We start from the raw sequence: 18,502 nt of genomic DNA on the forward strand, positions 1-18,502 counted from the left end.
TCTATCCTCTAAAAAGCAGATGAGAAAATTCCTGTCTCCACTTTACCTTTTTTTTTTTTTAAGGGACGTTCCCAGGCCAGGGACTGAATCTGAGCCACAGCTGTGACCTATACCACAGCTGCACAAATGCTGGATCCTTTAACCTGAACCTCTGGGCCAAGGATGGAACCTGTACCTCCACAGTGACCCAAGCCTCTGCAATACAATTTTTTTTTAATTTTTTTTATTTTTTTTGCTTTTTAGGGCTGCACTCTCAGTATATGGAAGTTCCCAGGTTAAGAGCTGAATCAGAACTATAGTTGCCAAAAGTACACCAAAGCCACAGCAATGTCTGTAACCTACACCACAGCTCACAGCAACACCAGATCCTTAACCCACTGCGCAAGGCCAGGGATCAAACCTGCATCCTCATGGATACTAGTCAAATTCATTTCTGCTGAGCCACAACAGGAAATCCATGCAATCAGATTCTTAGCCCCCTGTGCCACAGTGGGAACTCCTCCATGTGGCTATTCTTATCAGACCCCTCACTGCCCATAGCAGAGGCCCAGCTAACCAATGATTTTGATTCAATCAAGCTGACTGGGCCCAGGAAATCTGCATTTTCCAGAAGCACCCTGGTAATCCTAATATATTTCATCAAGACTGCCATGGGCCCTGAGTTTCCTTGACATCCTTTGTTTCCCCAACCAAAACTTAAAGGTGAAATCCCTTTGCAAACTCTGACTCTCTGTGTACCATCAACTGCTCCAAGTGGCCATGTCTCCATCTGCTGGAGCAGGTGGATGTCCCCGTGCTGTCCAACCCCACTGCCAAACCAGTCATCCCCAATCAGTCATCTGGATGGAATATTCCAACCTAGGCCAAATTTGGGGTCTTCTTTGAGCTAGGTCCTCCTATGTACAGCTACTGAGTTTTTGTATTTACCTTTCCAAGCCTGCTACTCTGCCATCCACCATTCTCCAGTACTTACCCGGCCACTTGTTAATTAAATGTAGGGGCCCTGAGTACTTTCTTTTACTGTTTCTTCAAGCTTCCTCGCTGTTTGCCTTGTTTCTGCCACGCTCTCTCCACATCTTTGCTGAGGGTGCTCTAAATGCCAAAAATATACTTTTCTAATTCTTTAAATCCAAAGGCTATTCCTCGGGAGTTCCACTGTGGGATAGCAGTAACAAACTGGACTAGTATGCATGAGGATGCAGGTTCAATCCCTGGCCTTGCTCAGTGGGTTAAGGATCTGGCATTGCCGTGAGCTGTGGTGTGGGTCACAGACACAGCTTGGATCCTCACATTGCTGTGCCTGTGGCGTAGACCAGCAGCTACAGCTCCGGCTGGACTCCTAGCCTGGGAATCTCCATACGCCATGGGTGCAGCTCTAAAAAGCAAAAAGAAAAAAAAGAAGGCCATTCCTCACTGACAATCAAATACTCCACAGTCAACCAGCAAAATGCTTTCCAATTCTCTTGACCCATGCAAACGTTTAACACTTTTATTTTAGTACCTGGTACAACTTAAATTACTCGCAAGTATCTATATCTTGTCTACCACTAATGGATCAAGCATTACACATAACCAACCCATACTGTTTATCCCAAAGGCCTAGAGCAAGGCTATGCATACCCTTAACCAACACCCTGACTGACCGGCTTGAGATGAGAACTAGGGTGCCACTATGATAAGTCAGCTGTTACTGAGGGAAGGAAAAGAACACTGTGCTATTTTCTTCAAAAGTTTTCTATAAACAGAGAGATGACAATTGGGTATCCCATAGCTCCAATACACAGGAAATTCTTCCATTAGGACAGTGGCTCCTAAACTTTACTAGGTATGAGAATCACCTGGGAAACCTTTAAAACGCCCACTTCCTAGTTCACAGCCAAGAATGATGAAATCAGACTGACTGGAGTTGAGAGCCAGACAGCAGCACCGTTCAAAGACCCCAAGCGATTTCGTTGTGTGGCAAAATGTTTGCAAACGTCTGCTTTAGGAAGGCCTTCAGCTTGGAGAACAGAAGCACTACCTCCCTTGAAAGCGCTGATACATATCATTAACAAACATTTGGTAAATGGATAAAGGCTGGGCAGCCCTGACCCCGACATGTGCCTTAACTTCGTATGTAAACAACTCTATAGAAAGGAAGCGTCTAATCTGTTGACTGATGCTAATATACTGCAGTGAAACAGGGTTTGTTCTGATGCCAAAAGTACAGGAACTGCTAACAGTCGCATCTAGGCCCATACATATGATTATGTTTTATATTATACATGTCATATATCATATGTGCTATCTACATCGGTGTGTGAGTACACTAAAAATATGTTACCTTTTCTCAGGGTACTCAGGACCACAGTAAATTTTAGATATTTGTCTGATGGTTTGCAACTATCAAAGTAATGTCACAAAGGAAGCTGATTTTTTAAAAAAGCTAAATGTCATGTTTTAAAAGAACATGTTAGGTAAAAGGTACATGAATTGCTTTAACCAAAACATATGAAATGGTAGTTTTCAGACAATGATAGTCACGTTTAAAACACACAACATAGTTATTAGAAATAATTCTCCAGGGAGTTCCCGTTGTGGCGCAGCAGAAACGAACCCCACTAGGAACCATGAGGTAGTGGGTTCGATCCCTGGCCTCGATCAGTGGGTTAAGGATCCGGCGTTGCCGTGAGCTGTGGTGTAGGTCTCAGATATGGCATTGCTGTGGCTCTGGCACAGGCCGGCAGCTACAGCTCTGATTCAGACCCCTGGCCTGGGAACTTCCATATGCTGTGGGTAAGGCCCTAAAAAGACCAAAAAAAAAAAAAAAAAGAAAAGAAAAGAAAGAAAGAAAAGAAAAAGAATAATTCTCCATTTAGAGTTCATGAAGTATCTCTGGACATTAGGCCCGTGGGCCCAGGAAGAGCACACAGCAGTCACTGCTGCTCTCCACCAAGTATTTCTGGCTCTCTGGGTACTTTCCAGCTCCTGGTAGGGTTGTGCTACGTAGACTCGTTGGGGTTGACTGGGGCCACATGGCTCTTTCTGATCAATTAGCTGTGAGTAAATGACACCCACTTCAAGGCCAAAGTATTCACCTGCTGGCACAAAGCCTTCCAGAACTGCTGCCCTGCTGAAAGGACACCCGGAACCCAGAAGCCCAGGTATCAGCGATGGGCAAAGCCCTCCTACCAATGCCTGAGTGACAAATATATCTTGTTGTTTTAAGCCATAGGGAATTTCCCATTTCCTATTACAAGACCATATACTAGCTTTAGCAGCCTGATGGGGAAAAGTGAGGCAACAACACCTGTAGCATTTAAAAAAAAAAAAAAAGGAAAGAAAGAAAGGAAGGAAGAAAAGAAGGAAGGAAGGAAGGAAAATAACCACGACATCTGATTTGGAGGAAATCAAGAAAAGCAACATTCCCTAAGGGAACTTCCAAATTTGGGATAAAAGCTTCAGAAATTCTACAAGGTTCCTTATCATATGGAATATGACTGATAGCTGATTCCTGAAACTCTATGTTTAATCTATTACTCCATTAAAAACAAAAGGCCTAGAGTTTCGATTGTGGCTCAGGAGGTTACGAACTTGACTAGTATCTGTGAGGATGCGGGTTCGATCCCTGGCCTCGCTCAGTGGGTTGAGGATGAGGAGTTGCCATGAGCTGTGGCATAGGTTGCAGATGCAGTTCAGATCTGGCATTGCTGTGGCTGTGGTGTAGGCCGGTAGTTACAGCTCCAATTCGGCCCCTAGCCTGGGAATTTCCATGTGCTGTAGCTGCAGCCCCAAAAAAAGAGGGGAAAAAAAAGCAATGAAAAGAAAAGAAAAACGTGAGGGGCTACAGTAATGGAAGACTTTTATGAACAAAAGATTTGAAAAGAAAAATATTGCTTTTCTGTTTATTTTTACATGAGGAAAATCTAACTTAAAATGTGTCGACTCAGTCTTCTATAAGAAACATCCAACAAGTTACATATTTATAATAGACATTTAACACACACAGATTCCACTATATACATTCAATGTATCTTACACTCCATAAAACCGCACATACCAATCAGAAAAGGTTCTAGATAGATGTTTATCTGGTCAGGCAAAGGTATAAAAAAATTATATCCTTTTGAGAAAGAATTTTCTTTACCAAAATAATATGCATGCAAGTGATGCAATGAAGCAGCTCAGGAAAAAGAGAACATGACTCATGAAGTGAGAGATAGGAAAATCACAGTATTTTTTTTTCCTCATTTTGGAAAATGTTGAAGCACTAGGTGAACAAAGAAATTTGTCAGCTCAACCTCACTGCAGGTGGAACTGAATGAAAATTTGTTACAGCCTGAACTGCCAGTTTAAGAGAGAAGGGGAGAAAAGCTTTCTGTGGCTTGGATTTTTATCATCGATGGGCAAATCCCCAAATCATAAAACAGCCCGTATTCACCTGTTATCCACCTCTCATTTCACAGGTGGCAGTCCTGGCGTTATAACAAAGACCTTGTTTTGACAGGAAACGTGAGTGCAATACCTCATCCTGCTAAGTCATCCAAAGTAGGACTGGGATACGCAATCGATGACAGCGATTTAAATAGTCAATTTATTCATACTTTACTAGACTCTACATAAAGAGAAATTCACCGCTCCAGAAAGAGACTATTTTGCAATGTTCAATATTTAGTGCTCCAAAGTCTGCTAGCACGGCTGCCAAAGGCCAGGGCCCTGCTTTTCCTTACAGATGCCAAAGAAAAGATCTTTGAGCTTTTGGTCAGGGGACTAAAAGAGGGAAGGATTATTTTTTCCTAGAGTTTAAAATGGAAACAGCCCACAATGAGATCCTACTGTACAGCACAGGGAACTACATCCAGCCTCTTGGAACAGGCCGTGATGGGAGATATATACGAAAGGAAATGTATATACAAGTATGACTGGGTCACTTTGCTGTACAGCAGAAACTGGCACAACATTGTGAATCAACTATACTTAAAAAAATAAATAAAATAAAATGGAAACAAACCAAATATCACCAACCGGTGGATGAACAAGCCAAGTGCATCATATCCACATAAGGAAATACTACCTTGCAATAAAGAGAAATGAGCAAAGGTACACCCAACAACAAGATGAATTTCAAAAGCATCATGCTAAGTAAAGAGGTCAGACTCGAAAGACTATATACTGCATAATTCCATTCATTTAAAATGCTATAAAAAAAAAGAGAGAGAGAGAGAACTAAAGCGTTAGAGAAGCAGCTCCGTATTTCCAAAGGCCAAGGAGGGAGCGGAACTGACTGCAAGGATGCACAAAGGAATTTGGAGGGGTGTTGAGGGGGATGGGGAGGACAGAAATCTTTTAGGATTGTGGTGGTAGTTCCATAGCTATAGACATTTGTCAAAACCCACTGATTTGCATGGTTAAAATCAGTGAATTTTACCATATTATGTAAATGCTATCTCAATGACACTGATTTCTAAACCAGAAGCCAATAGGACAATGGAAGACAGAAATATCTTACTGGTGTATAAACAAGAAGTGATTAAGACTGGGTGTCCAACACCACTGACTCTTCGAATGATTCTCATTTCAGCACTGACTTCATGCTTCAATGCAAAGGAGTAAAAACAAAGAAAACCCCATCCTGTCAGAGTAAATGAGCAACCGAATCTGACACCTAGAAGGTGCATTTGCATTAACACCGTTCATTCTACAATACTTAACCATGCAATCGGCATTTGAAACGACCCTTAGATTTTACATACCTATAGCCTTTCATGAATAAAATGGTTCAATCATGTTACCTCGTGTTTCAACTGCACTGATGCATTTTCTAAGAATTGTGAATCCCATCTTATCCAACTGTGCACCTAAAAGAAATATGGTGATAAGACATTAAAGGCACAATTACTCACTTTCTTACAAGAGGACAAAATTATTAGACATCCACTCTAATTTTTATTTCGCTCTTTAAAAAGAAAGCTAAAGGCTATGTAGCCCTTGTTTAAAGTAAACGAGAACTGCATATACTAAAAGGAGCATTTACTAGAATATGAGGATTTTTATTACCAACATTTACAAATAAATCTAATTTAAAACAGTTTTTAAGTTAATAAACATAATTCTTTAAATAGTGGAAAAGAAAGTGATACTAATCTTTAGGGGATGCTATCTAGAAACACTTTGCCCAAATTCCAACAGTTTTTTTTTTTTTTAATTATGTATATCAGTAAAAGTTCTTAAATGATTTGACAGCTGGAGACATAACTTGAAACTTGTTTTAGACCCAGGGAAAAAAATTTAAAACACTTTCAAAATATGGTATTTGGGAGTTCCTGCTGTGGAGCAGTGGGTTAAGAACCCCACTGAAGCAGCTTAGGTCAGACCACTATGTGGTTAAAGGATCTAGCACTGCCACACCTGGATTCCAATCCCTAGCCCAGGAATTTCCATATGCCATGCGTTCAGCCATAAAAATAAAAAAATAAAAAATAAATAAGAAAGTATTGGGGCTATGAGCTTGAATCTTTTTTCACATTGTGGTGCAAGTGTCAGATGCAGCTAAGATCTCTCGTTGCTGTGGCTATGGCATGGGCCAGAAGATGCAACTCCAATTTGACCCTTAGCCCAGGAACATCCATATGATACAAGTGCGGCCCAAAAAAAAAGGCAAATAAATAAATATAAATAAATAAAACAGATGATTTATGCAGCAAAAATGATTCTTTTAAAAACATAATTTTATTTTTTGCCTAATACAGATATTTGACCACGATTAGGCTGACCTATTTGTGCACCATCATAAAAGACAATTCTTGTTCCAAAAATGCAATCAGGGAAAGTGAATGCTTTATTCTGTATTTAGAACTAGGGAGCAGAAATATTAACTCTTGGTTCTCAGAGGGGATAGCAGAAATGATTCATGAATATCAACCTTGCAGGTTTAAAGCTAAGCTTGAAGAGCATTTTAATGAGGAAAATCAGGCCATGGTTTACTTTTCAAAGGATCCCCTATAAACAGCATTTATATAAAATGCAAGTGTTTCTTTCTGCTTAGCAAAACTACCTTTCCCAAACAAGGCCTGTTTTCATTTCTCTATAAAAACAAGAAAAGGAAAGCGAGAAGGAGAGAAAGAGGGGAAAGGGAAAAGGAAGAAGAAAAGAAAGAGAGAGAAAATAAGAGGGGAAGAGTTATCAGGTGCTTCAGTAGGCTGACAGCCTTCCAGGGCACCTGGTCAGTTTCCAGTGCCAGGCGAAGGAGATGCCTTTAGTCCAGCGTTGGCTCAAGTGACAGCCATGTCATGATCATTTTGAAATCATGTGTATATGACAATGCTTCCAAATTATGGACCCATGACAAATGTGGCTTCATTCCTCCAAAGATATTAAAAGTAGAGCCATAAAGGGAGTTCCTGTTGTGGCACAGCAGGAACAAATCCAACTAGTATCCATAAGGATGTAGTTTCAAGCCCTGGCCTTGCTCAGTGGGTTAAGGATCCGGTGTTGCCATGAGCTGTGGTGGAGGTCACAGATGTTACTTGGACCCCAAGTTGCTATGGCTGTCTGTGGTATAGGCTGGCAGCTGTAGCTCTGATCAGACCCCTGGCCTGGGAACTTCCTTTATGCCACAGGTGTGGCCCAAAAAAAGAAGAAAAAAAAAAAAGTAGAGCCATAAAGAACCCAGAAATAGAATCATATTCTCATTTTATCTCAGTAAACATCAGGAGTACTGACCAGACAGTACTTCCTTTTCCTCAGGTGCATGAAGTGCAAGTGAAAATCACTGCACTGCCCTAGAATATCTGAACATGCTCAGTTGTTGTTTGTTGTTATTTTCTAGGGTCGATGCCATATTATTTCTATGGCCCACACTCAGTAGATTTTAAGGGTAAAAGGACATCAAGGGTGGAGGTGCGAAGGATGGGGAACAGGGACCTTATAAGCAGTTCCCACTTACAGGAGTTTACGACTTAGGAAGTTCAAAGTTGCATACCTGAAACTCTCATTTGTTCATGGCTATAAGAATAACTATCAGGGAGATCCCGTTGTGGCCCAGCGGTAACAAACCCGACTAGCATCCATGAGGACACAGGTTCAATCCCTGGCCAAGCTCAGTGGGTTAAGGATCAGCCATGAGCTGTGGTGTATGTCACAGATGAGGCTTAGATCCCACGTTGCTGTGGCTGTGGCATAGGCTGGCAGCTGCAGCTCCCATTCGACTCGGAGCCTGGGAACTTCCATGTGCCATGGGTGCAGCCCTAAAAAGACCAAAAAAAAAATTAAAATTAAAAAAATATCAAAGTGAACTATAGAGAAAGCATGTGGGTTTTACAGAGGAAGTCTGGGCAGGGTGAGGGGGAGCTCAGAGATGGGAAGCATCAATGAGGGTTATAGCAATCCAGGAAACTCAGAGGAGGTCCCCAGTGGGTAGGACAATGCCTGTATCACTTAGAGGACCAACACAGCCAGGGGAGAGGGAAGCACCCAGCACGAGTTGGACATCAGTAATAAAAACAGAGTAACTCATGAGCAAGGGAGACAATAGCCGTTTTGATAAATGAGCACTTACTTCCTTCTGGTCTTGGGACGATGGCTCTATTAAAACTATGGAACAGCTAGTAAAAGAGAAAAAGGGGAAACAATGTTTTTAACAAAGCCATTAAAATGATTCTAGTTAGGCACACCTGGGACCGTGCCAAAAACACACTGATACTGGTTAAGCACTGTGCTCAAAAGCAAAGTCAGGTAACAAAAAGGAGCACTCTGAGTCTACTCTGCCTCTCCCTGAGGTGTCGCCAAAGTAGCAAAAATACGATGAAGGGGCCAGGACTGGAAGTTCACACACACCTGAGATGCTCAAAGAAATGGCTGCGTTGGAACATGAAGCTCATGCTCTTTACCGCTCTTTCTAAAATCAGGTATTTCCCTAAGAAAGACATGCCTCCTGCCTATAATTTTAATAACCACATCTGAAATGGCAGGGTGATCCTCCCAAGCTACTTTAAGAATTCTAAGGCTGCCCAATTATTTGCAAGGCACATCGCATCACCAGGAAAAACAAAGCTGTGCCTTAAGCACCCCCACATAAATACACAGATGAATATTTTCTTTCTGCAGATTTGCCTTTCTCTGTATATTTCAAATGAATCACTAGGCTTTTTTACTCTAAAGGAGAGATGATAATCTTCAAGGTCGCAGTGCCTTTGGCAAGGGACTTATTTCCTCTGGAATTAGTCATGTGATCGCTTTGCCATGCAAAGAGACAGACTCACTTTCCAAAGAGCTTCTGGAATCTCTCAGGGGGATGAGTGCTGGTCAGTGTAACAGTCTTTACCAGAGAAGCTTAGGCTAACCTGCTTTAAATCTCAGCAACTATCAATGCTGTAAGGACTCTGGACTCCCAGCAAAAGACATCCAGGACAAATTAAGAATAAAGAGACAGAAATAAAACCACAGAGGCTACATGGAGATTAAGTACCAGAAAATGATACACAAATCTGATCACTGCTTTTTTTTCCTCTAAGAATGATACACTCTCCTATAAAGGATCTATTTTTTAAATATGTAATTTGGGCTTCCATTTCTCAAACACCACATCAAGACTGCCACACACATTCCTGCTTAGCCTCTCTGCCCTGTTTCCTGCCCTCTCAGTGTGCTGCCTACTACCATCAGGTAACATTGTCTTCTGCCCTCTTCATAAGCTCTCTTCTGACACCTTTCTATATAGATGACCCCTCTTGTACTTTGCAAACCCCTTTCTTTCCCTCTTTATATTTGAAATCCCGCTGAAATTGCAAATGTCCTCCAGATAAGCCTACAGGGTACCAGCACTGGCGGTGTGTTTAGGGTCATAATACTTTAAGCAGAGTTTATTTAAATTGGTTCTATGGTATTTTCTACAATTATCCTAAGTCCCCCATTCAATACACAAGCTGCCCTATTCTCAACTGGCCAAAGCCACCAGTCCACTGGAAACAAAGTAGCACTTGAATAAAGTGGCCAACAGACTGAATTCCTGTGCCTCTGGATCTCTATCAGGGCCTTTAGTTTATTTCTCAAACTAATCAGAATACAGAGAGGCCCATTCACGAAGGCTACATTGTATCACAGACTGTCAACCATCAGGCTAAACCGTAAACTGTTAAATCCAGCAAAGTGAGTACAGCAGTCACTTCTAATATTGCCTGCACAGCCTCATATTTGCTGTTCTGTCTCTGCTGAGATCAGAACGAATTGCAAGCATTTATTGCGTTCATCATCCAAAGTACGGCGACAAGGAGGAGAGGAGAAATCGAGAATTCAGGTGACTTCCTCTGAGCAGCCAAATCAAGAAAAATCAAAAATAAACACTAACAATACGCCATGCTCATGTGTGTCGCTGCTACTTCAAGCCAAATTACTAGAATACTAAATGCTGGCAAGAGGATTCCTGACACCAGCTTTGGCAGGGAACTTTTTTCAAATACTAGAAGGCAAAAATAACAAGACAACGGACACAAGTCACTGCGCAAGGACTAGAAATAAAACTCGACCGGAGGTTATCCTTACAGCTTCTTTTCCACCCAGAGCTTCCAACCACTGCTTCCTCTCCTCTTCGGAAAATGCCTGCATGGTCAAGGAAACGCCAGGCCTGCAAGACACCAGAAACAGATCAAGTGACCTCTTGGCTGCTAAACACAAACCTTCTTTTCTACTTTCCATGGTTTCATTCTGGTAACTTTTTTTTTTTTCTAAATTTTCAGTTGTGATAGAATACATAGAACATAACATATGTACCTTTTTTTCTGGCAATAGTTCGAATGTTTTACTTTTTTTTTTTTTATTAAAGTTATAGTATTGTTCCAATTCTACTGGACAACAAAGTGACCCAGTCATACATATATATGTTTCCTTTTCTCATACTGTCTTCCATTATATTCTATCCCAAGAGACTGGATATGGCTCCCTGTGCTGTACAGCAGGACCTCATTGCTTATCCATTCTAAATGCAATAATTTGCATTGACTAACCCCAAACTCCCCGTCCATCCCACTCCCTCCCCCGCCTCCTTGGCAACCACAATCTGTTCTCGATGCTGTGGGTCTGTTTTGTAGAAAGGTTCATTTGGGTCATATTTTAGATTCCACATGTAAGTGATACCATACCATCTTCACCTTTTTTTTGACTACACAGTTCAGCAGTGTGGAGTAAGTCTCCAGACCCTCTCATCCTGTAAAACTAGAACTCTGTACCCAAGAAACAACAATCTGCCATTTCCCCTCCTCCCAGCCCCTGACAACCACCCTTCCACCTTCTGTCTCTATGAATTTGATGACTCCAGGTAACTTTTGTACGTGGACTCACAATATATCTGTTTTTTTGTGACTTGCTTATTTCACTTAGTAAAGCATCCTCTACTTTTATCCCTGTAGCCTGTGTCCAAATTCCCTTCCTTTTTAAGGCTGCCTAGTATTCCATTACATGTATATACCACATTTTGCTTATCCATTCACCCATCAAGGGACACCTGAGTTGTTTCCACCTTTTGGCTACTGTAAACAATGTTGCTATTAACACAGGCATACAGATATCACGAGACCCTCCTTCCAATTTGGGGGGATACATATCCAGAAGTGGAGTTGTTAGGAATAATGTGATAAATACATGTTTGGTCTCTGAGCCCATCTCCTGGCACACAGCTCCCCAAACCCTTGGAATCTGTGAAATGGTTAAGTGTCATTTTGTATACTAATGAGCTGACGGGGCTGGAGGCTCCTGGAGAACCTCGGGATGGAGGCTGACTGCCAGGGGAACCAACCACGTGATTAGAGGGTTAGAACTTGCACCCCGTTCATATACCTTCCTGGAGCGGGTAGGGGCGGGATACTGGCTTCCAAAGCCAAGGACCAATGATTTCAACAGCTGTTACTGTGCAGTGAAGCCTCCATAAAAACCTCTAGGGTTCAGGGAGCTTGCCAGCTGGTGAGCTCCTGGAGACGCTGGGAGGGGGAACACCTAGAGAAGACGTGGAAGCTCAAGCCCCTTCCTCCTCCATACTCTGCCCCAAACTTCTCTTCATCTGGCTGTTCACTTGTTCCCCTTTTAAAAAAAAATCCTTTGTAATAAAGCAGCAACTGCAAGCAAACTGTTTCCTGAGTTCTGTGAGCCATTTTAGCCAAGTATCAAACTAGAGGACAGGGTCACTGGAATGCCTACTGATAGTTAAAAGCACAGCTAACAACCTGGAACTTGTGACTGACATCTGAGATGACAGGGAGCAATCTTTTTTTTTCCCATTTTTGGCTGCCCCACAGCAGATGGAATTCCCAGGCCAGTGATCAGATCCAAGCCACAGATGCGACCTAAGTGGCAGCTACAGTAATGCCAGATCCTTAACTGCTGTGCCAGACAGGGATCGAACCTCCATCCTGGTGCTCCAGAGACACCACCGAACTCCTTGCACTACAAGGGGACCTCCAGTAGCGGACAATCTTGGGCCCTTCATCTGTGGGGTCTTCTGGAACTCTAGCTACTGTCAAAACTGAGTTAAACCATAGGACACTTAGTCTCCACAGAGAACTAGAGAATTGCTTAGTGTAGAGAAATCCACACACTTGGAGCACAAAAGTATTCCGTGAGTGGGGAGAGAGAGTTTGCCTCATGAGAGGGGTCAAATGGTCATTTTATTGTTAATTTTTTGAGGAAATGCCACATTGCTCTTCCATAGCAGCTGCAGGGTTGTACATTCCCGGGAATAGTGCACAGGTTTTCCGATTTCTCTATATTCTCACCAACACTTGTTATTTTATTCTCTCTTTTTTGGGGGGGAAGAGAGTAGCCATTCTAATGGGTGTGAGGTGGTAGTCATGATTAAACTTTTGTTTACAAAAGAGATACATGCAGCACTATATACAATAGCCAAGATATGGAAGCAACCTAAATGTCCAGCAAGAGGAATGGATAAAGAAGATGTGGTACATACACACAAGGGAGTATTATTCAGCCATAAAATGAAATAGAATGAAATAATGCCATTTGCAGCAACATGGGTGATGGACCTAGAGATTATCACACTCAGTGAAGTAAGTCAGAGAAAGACAAATATCATATGATAGCACCTATATGTCAAATCTAATAAAAAAAAAAGACACCAAAGAAACAATTTATAAAACAGAAATAAACACCCAGATTCCAAAACCAATCTTAGGGTTATAATAGGTGAAACCACTAGGGAAAGGGAAGACTTGTGGGAATAACAGCTGACACACCACTGTATAAAAGAGATGATTAATGAGAACCTAATATATAGCAGGGGAAAATCTATTCAAAAGTTTGTATTGACCTACATGGGAAAAAAGAGTGGATATACTTATATGTAGGACTGATTCATTTTGCTGTACACCTGAAACTAATAGATTTTAAGTCAACTCTACTACAATAAAAATTAAATTAAAAGTGAATTAAAATTTTCTTAGAAAGAGATACATGTTCACTGTTACCCAGGCATGGGCAGAATGAAACCAGAAAGTCATTTTTCACCCCATTCCAATTATACTTCCAAGAAGACAGCACTGTTAACCATTTGGGGGTATTTTCTTCCTATTTTCTTAGCGCCCTGAGTTGGTGCTCAGGGCCAAATGCTGATCCTTCTCAGTTCAGTTTATTTAGACATTTAGAGATTCCGCCAGAAAACTCTTAATATTGAGATAGAGTACCAGGTAGAAAAGCCATTAATATTTCCTCAAACTGTAGTGGTTTCTCAAATGATGCAGCTATTGTATGTTTGATCAAAAGTATTAAAATGAACTTTTCTGGCAAGCGATGAAAAGGCAGGAATACTCCAAACCACAGACGACTGCAAATAGAAACAGATGGTTGAAATAGAAAGTAAATATTCAATCCTGTTTGACACTATACATACTTTTTAAAGCTACCACTCCTGTAACAGCATTTCAGCTCATTTTCAACTATTGGATAATCATTTACAACTAAGGAGAGCTGCAGGAATCAAGTGTAATTCAATAATCACTACGATTATAAAGCACTAGAAAGCACGCGATACTCCAAAAGCACCGTGCCAAATACAAACACACACCCACAGGCATCATGCTTCTTCCCCCCATGATGGTTATAAAGCCTGAGAAGTTAGCAGCTTCAAGCTCACTACCAAGTAACTACAGCTGCAACTGATAGGCTCTTGACAGTAACCATTTTCCCCCCAGATATGAATTTTGTGGCAAGAAAGCACTTGTAATTCCCTAACCCCACTCCTGAACAGCAAAATAGCCCTTGACTGTCTACCGGAAACATGTCAGCATTGGCCCAGCTTTGCCATCACCTTGGCACTTCGGAGCACACAACCAAGCTTCCCCTTCCTCCCACTCTGCCACGCTCAGCATCCTTCTGGAGCAGGAATCAAGGCAAGCTGCCCAGAAAACCAGGCTGTTTTAAGAAGTTCCTCAACTGGGACGTGAAGATTTTGGCCCTTATTCTTAGTAACCCACACTGGGCTCAGGGGAGTTAATTAAAATTGTGAGAGAAAACTTCAGATGGCATGAATGTTTTTCTTTACATTGGTTAAGTGACAAAACAATATTTACAACCGAGGGTCTCAGGCCTGCATGAATGTTCCATTCTTGTAAAGAAGAGAAAATGCCTCAAGATGTCTCAAAAAAGTAGATGGAGTTAAACATGTAATACGTCATTAAACGAACTAAAGTATAAAATGTGCAGCAAGAGGCCATGGCAAATACATAAGAGAAAGTGGATAGCTTTATGGAGTTCCCATTGTGGCGCAGTGGAAACAAACCTGACCAGTATCCATGAGGATGCAGGTTCAATCCCTGGCCTTGCTCAGTAGGTTAAGGGTTCAGCATTGCTATGAGCTATGGTGTAGGTTGCAGACATGGTTCAGAGACTGCTTTGTTGGGGCTGCGGTGTAGGCCGGAGCTGCAGCTCCAATTCAACCCCTAGCCTGGGAACCTCCATATGCCACAGGTATGGCCCTCAAAAGAAAAAAAAAAAAAATTAAATAAAGTTGACAGCTTTTCTAATCCAGAAATGGCAAAACCAGCAGAAAAAAATGGGACCTAAGGCCTAAAATGGTAAAGTCTGTCCTGGGAATACAAACACAGGGTTCACAAACATTCAGGTCAACAAATACTGAATAACTGTCCACTACGCTTAAGCCATTGTACCAGAGAGTTATGAAATAGCAGAGAATTAGGAAATATCTTACTATGTACTAAGCACGGAGCTGGATATACAAGAGAGCCAACTGTCAGCAGAGAAAGGAGAAGGGAAACAAATTACAAGTAATCAATTAATTACAAGTACACAGAGTGCTGCAAGGGAGTCTGGTAAGTGTAACGGAGTGAAGTCAGCTACCTAGAAGGAAGATGTGAGAAGGATATCAGAGGATATATGTCCAGGAGTTCCCATTGTGGCACAGAGGGTTAAGAACCTAACTGTAGCAGCTCAGATCACTGAGAGGTGCAGGTTCGATCCCCAGCCCGGTGTCGTGGGTAAAAGGATCTGGTGCTGCCACAGCTGTGGCGCAGGTCACAGCTGAGGCTTAGCTTCAATCCCTGGCCTGGTAACTTCCATATGTTGTGCGTGTGGCCATAAAATTTTAAAAAGAAAAGTAAAAGAAGAAGAAGATGTATGCCCAAATGTAAAGGCTTTCCACTTCAGATATGCTAAATCACTGTGGTCTAGGAGACCTGACTATGAGTTAATTCAGCTGCCAGTCTCTTCAAGTAACTTTAGAATTTTGAAGAGCTATGGGAGCAAGAAAGAAAAGCCTGAAATTAGGGTTCCCTGGGGAAGGGACACTGAACCTGAGGCTTTAAGAATAAACAAGCCTTGTAGGAATAATAGGGCTAGCGGGGTCCCCTATGCCGAGAAGGCACAGAGGAGGAAAGGGCACACTGTGGAGGAGCTGGGATCAGCCTCATCATGGGTCCCGTAAGCCAGCTGGAGAGCCACAGGAGAGAAAGCAGGACACACAGCCCCTCACAGGGCCCCCTGGCCATGCTAAGGGTTTGCTTATCCTAAACGTCATTGAAGGTTTTTAGTAGGGGGTTCATATTATCACAGTAAAGTGTCCACGAACACTGGCTGCCCGGGAGAATATGGCCTGGAGCCAGGAAGAAGTTGGCTGCAAAGATTTGTTAGAAGACTCAAAGGATAAAAGAGAATGACCAAGGAGTTCCCTGGTGACTGAGCAGTTAAGGATCTGGTGTTGTCATTGCTGTGCTGCAGGTTCAATCCCTGGCCCTGGAACTTCTACATACAGTGGGTGTTCCCACCCCCAAAAAAGGCGATAATGACCAAAATGAAGGGAAAAAAAAAAAAGAATGACTGAGAAATATTCTAGAAGTGCTTCTACCTACTATGGGCAAAAAAAGGAACGTGTAAGAAGGCTATTGTTCCAAGAAGAAAAAAGGTAATTCCAATAGAACATCGTAACTAGTAAAGGGGTTCGGTGAAAGCCAAAAACAACTGTGTGGCAAATAAGGTCTTACTATACTTGTAATACTCAAAATCAGACCCTGAACCCACTGAGATTTCCTGTGCTTCCTAGCTCCTTTTTTGTTTTCCCCTAAGGTTTTCCGTACACACGTGAGGGGAGATAACATTTGCTAAAAGCAGAAGGTCAGATTTGGGGGGTGGGGGGAGGCCACACACCCAAGGCATGTGAGAAGTTTCTTGGCCTGGGAATCAAACATGTGCCATGGCAGTAACCAGAGCCACAGGAATGATGATGTCAGATCCTTAACCCGCTGAGCCCCAGGGAACTCTGATGGTCAGATTCTTAACCAAGGTACACCTAGAGCAGCAAATAGAGATGCTGGATAAGAGCAGGCATCATACTATGAACAACTATATGGCAACAAGTTTGACAATCTGGAAGAAAGGGACAATTTTCTAGAATCTTACAGCCTGCCAAAACTGAATCAAGTAGAAACAGACCAACTGAACAGACCGATCACTAGAAATGAAATTGGAGAGGTCATAAAATCACTCCCTACAAATAAAAGTCCAGGACCAGATGGCTTCACAGGTGAATTCTATCAAACATATAAAGAGGAATTGGTGCCCATCCTCCTTAAACTCTTTCAAAAGGTTGAAGAAGGAATACTCCCAAAGACATTCTATGATGCCACCATCACCCTCATTCCAAAACCAGGCAGAGATACCACCAAAAAAGAAAACTATCGCCCAATATCATTGATGAGCATAGATGCAAAAATTCTCAACAAAATCTTAGCCAACCGAATCCAACAACATATCAAAAAAATTATACACCATGACCAGGATGGGTTCATCCCAGGTTCACAAGGATGGTTCAACATACGCAAATCAATCAGCATCATACACCACATTAACAAAAAAAAAGTCAAAAATCATATGATCATCTCAATAGACGCAGAAAAAGCATTTGACAAAGTCCAACATCCATTCATGATCAAGACCCTCGCCAAAGTGGGTATAGAGGGAAAATTCCCGAATATAATCAAAGCCATTTATGAGAAACCCACGGCAAATATAATCCTCAATGGGGAAAAACTGAAAGCCTTCTCACTCAAATCTGGAACAAGACAGGGATGCCCACTCTCACCACTGCTCTTCAACATAGTTTTCAAGTCCTAGCCACAGCAATTAGACAAACCAAAGAAATAAAAGGCATCCATATAGGAAGAGAAGACATAAAACTGTCACTGTATGCAGATGACATGATACTATACAGAGAAAACCCTAAGGACTCAACCCCAAAACTCCTTGAACTGACTAATAAATTCAGCAAAGCAGCAGGATAGAAGATGAACATTCAGAAGTCAGTTGCATTTCTGTATACCAGCAATGAAATATTAGAAAAGGAATACAAAAATACGATACCTTTTAAAATTGCACCTCACAAAATCAAATACCTCGGAATACACCAGACCAAGGAGGTAAAGGACCTATATGCCGAGAACTATAAAACTTTCATCAAAGAAATCAAAGAAGATGTAAAGAATTGGAAAGATAGTCCATGTTCCTGGATTGGGAAAATCAATATTGTAAAAATGGCCATACTACCCAAAGCAATCTACAGATTCAATGCAATCCCTATCCAATGACCCAGGACATTTTTCACAGAACTAGAACAAACAATCCAAACATTTATATGGAACCACAAAAGACCCAGAATCGCCAAAGCAATCCTGAGAAACAAAAACCAAGCAGGAGGCATCACTCTCCCAGACTTCAAGAAATACTACAAAGCCACAGTCATCAAAACAGTGTGGGACTGGTATCAAAACAGACAGACAGACCAATGGAACAGAATAGAGAACCCAGAAATAAACCCTGGCACCTATGGTCAATTCATCTTTGACAAGGGAGGCAAGAACATCAAATGGGAAAAAGAAAGTCTATTCAGCAAGCATTGCTGGGAAGCCTGGACAGCTGCATGCAAAGCAATGAAACTAGAACACACCCTCACACCATGCACAAAAATACACTCCAAATGGCTCAAAGACTTAAATCTACGACAGGACACCCTCAA

The 18,502-nt window shown here is 41.9% G+C and overlaps 1 protein-coding gene across 1 annotated transcript in view; it reads right to left on the bottom strand.

The window, feature by feature from the left end:
* Positions 1-18,502, bottom strand: part of ARHGAP10 (Rho GTPase activating protein 10) — a 370,863-nt gene that overhangs the window by 172,546 nt on the left and 179,815 nt on the right. The window contains exons 11-13 of the mRNA XM_047799118.1: positions 10,519-10,600; positions 8,537-8,582; positions 5,772-5,837 (exon numbers count right to left, since the gene is read on the bottom strand). Of these exons, the coding sequence (XP_047655074.1) occupies positions 5,772-5,837; positions 8,537-8,582; positions 10,519-10,600 (194 nt within the window). The remainder of the gene's footprint in view (positions 1-5,771; positions 5,838-8,536; positions 8,583-10,518; positions 10,601-18,502) is intronic.

The sequence above is a fragment of the Phacochoerus africanus genome, chromosome 10 (assembly GCF_016906955.1).
Source record: "Phacochoerus africanus isolate WHEZ1 chromosome 10, ROS_Pafr_v1, whole genome shotgun sequence".
NCBI lineage: Eukaryota > Metazoa > Chordata > Mammalia > Artiodactyla > Suidae > Phacochoerus > Phacochoerus africanus.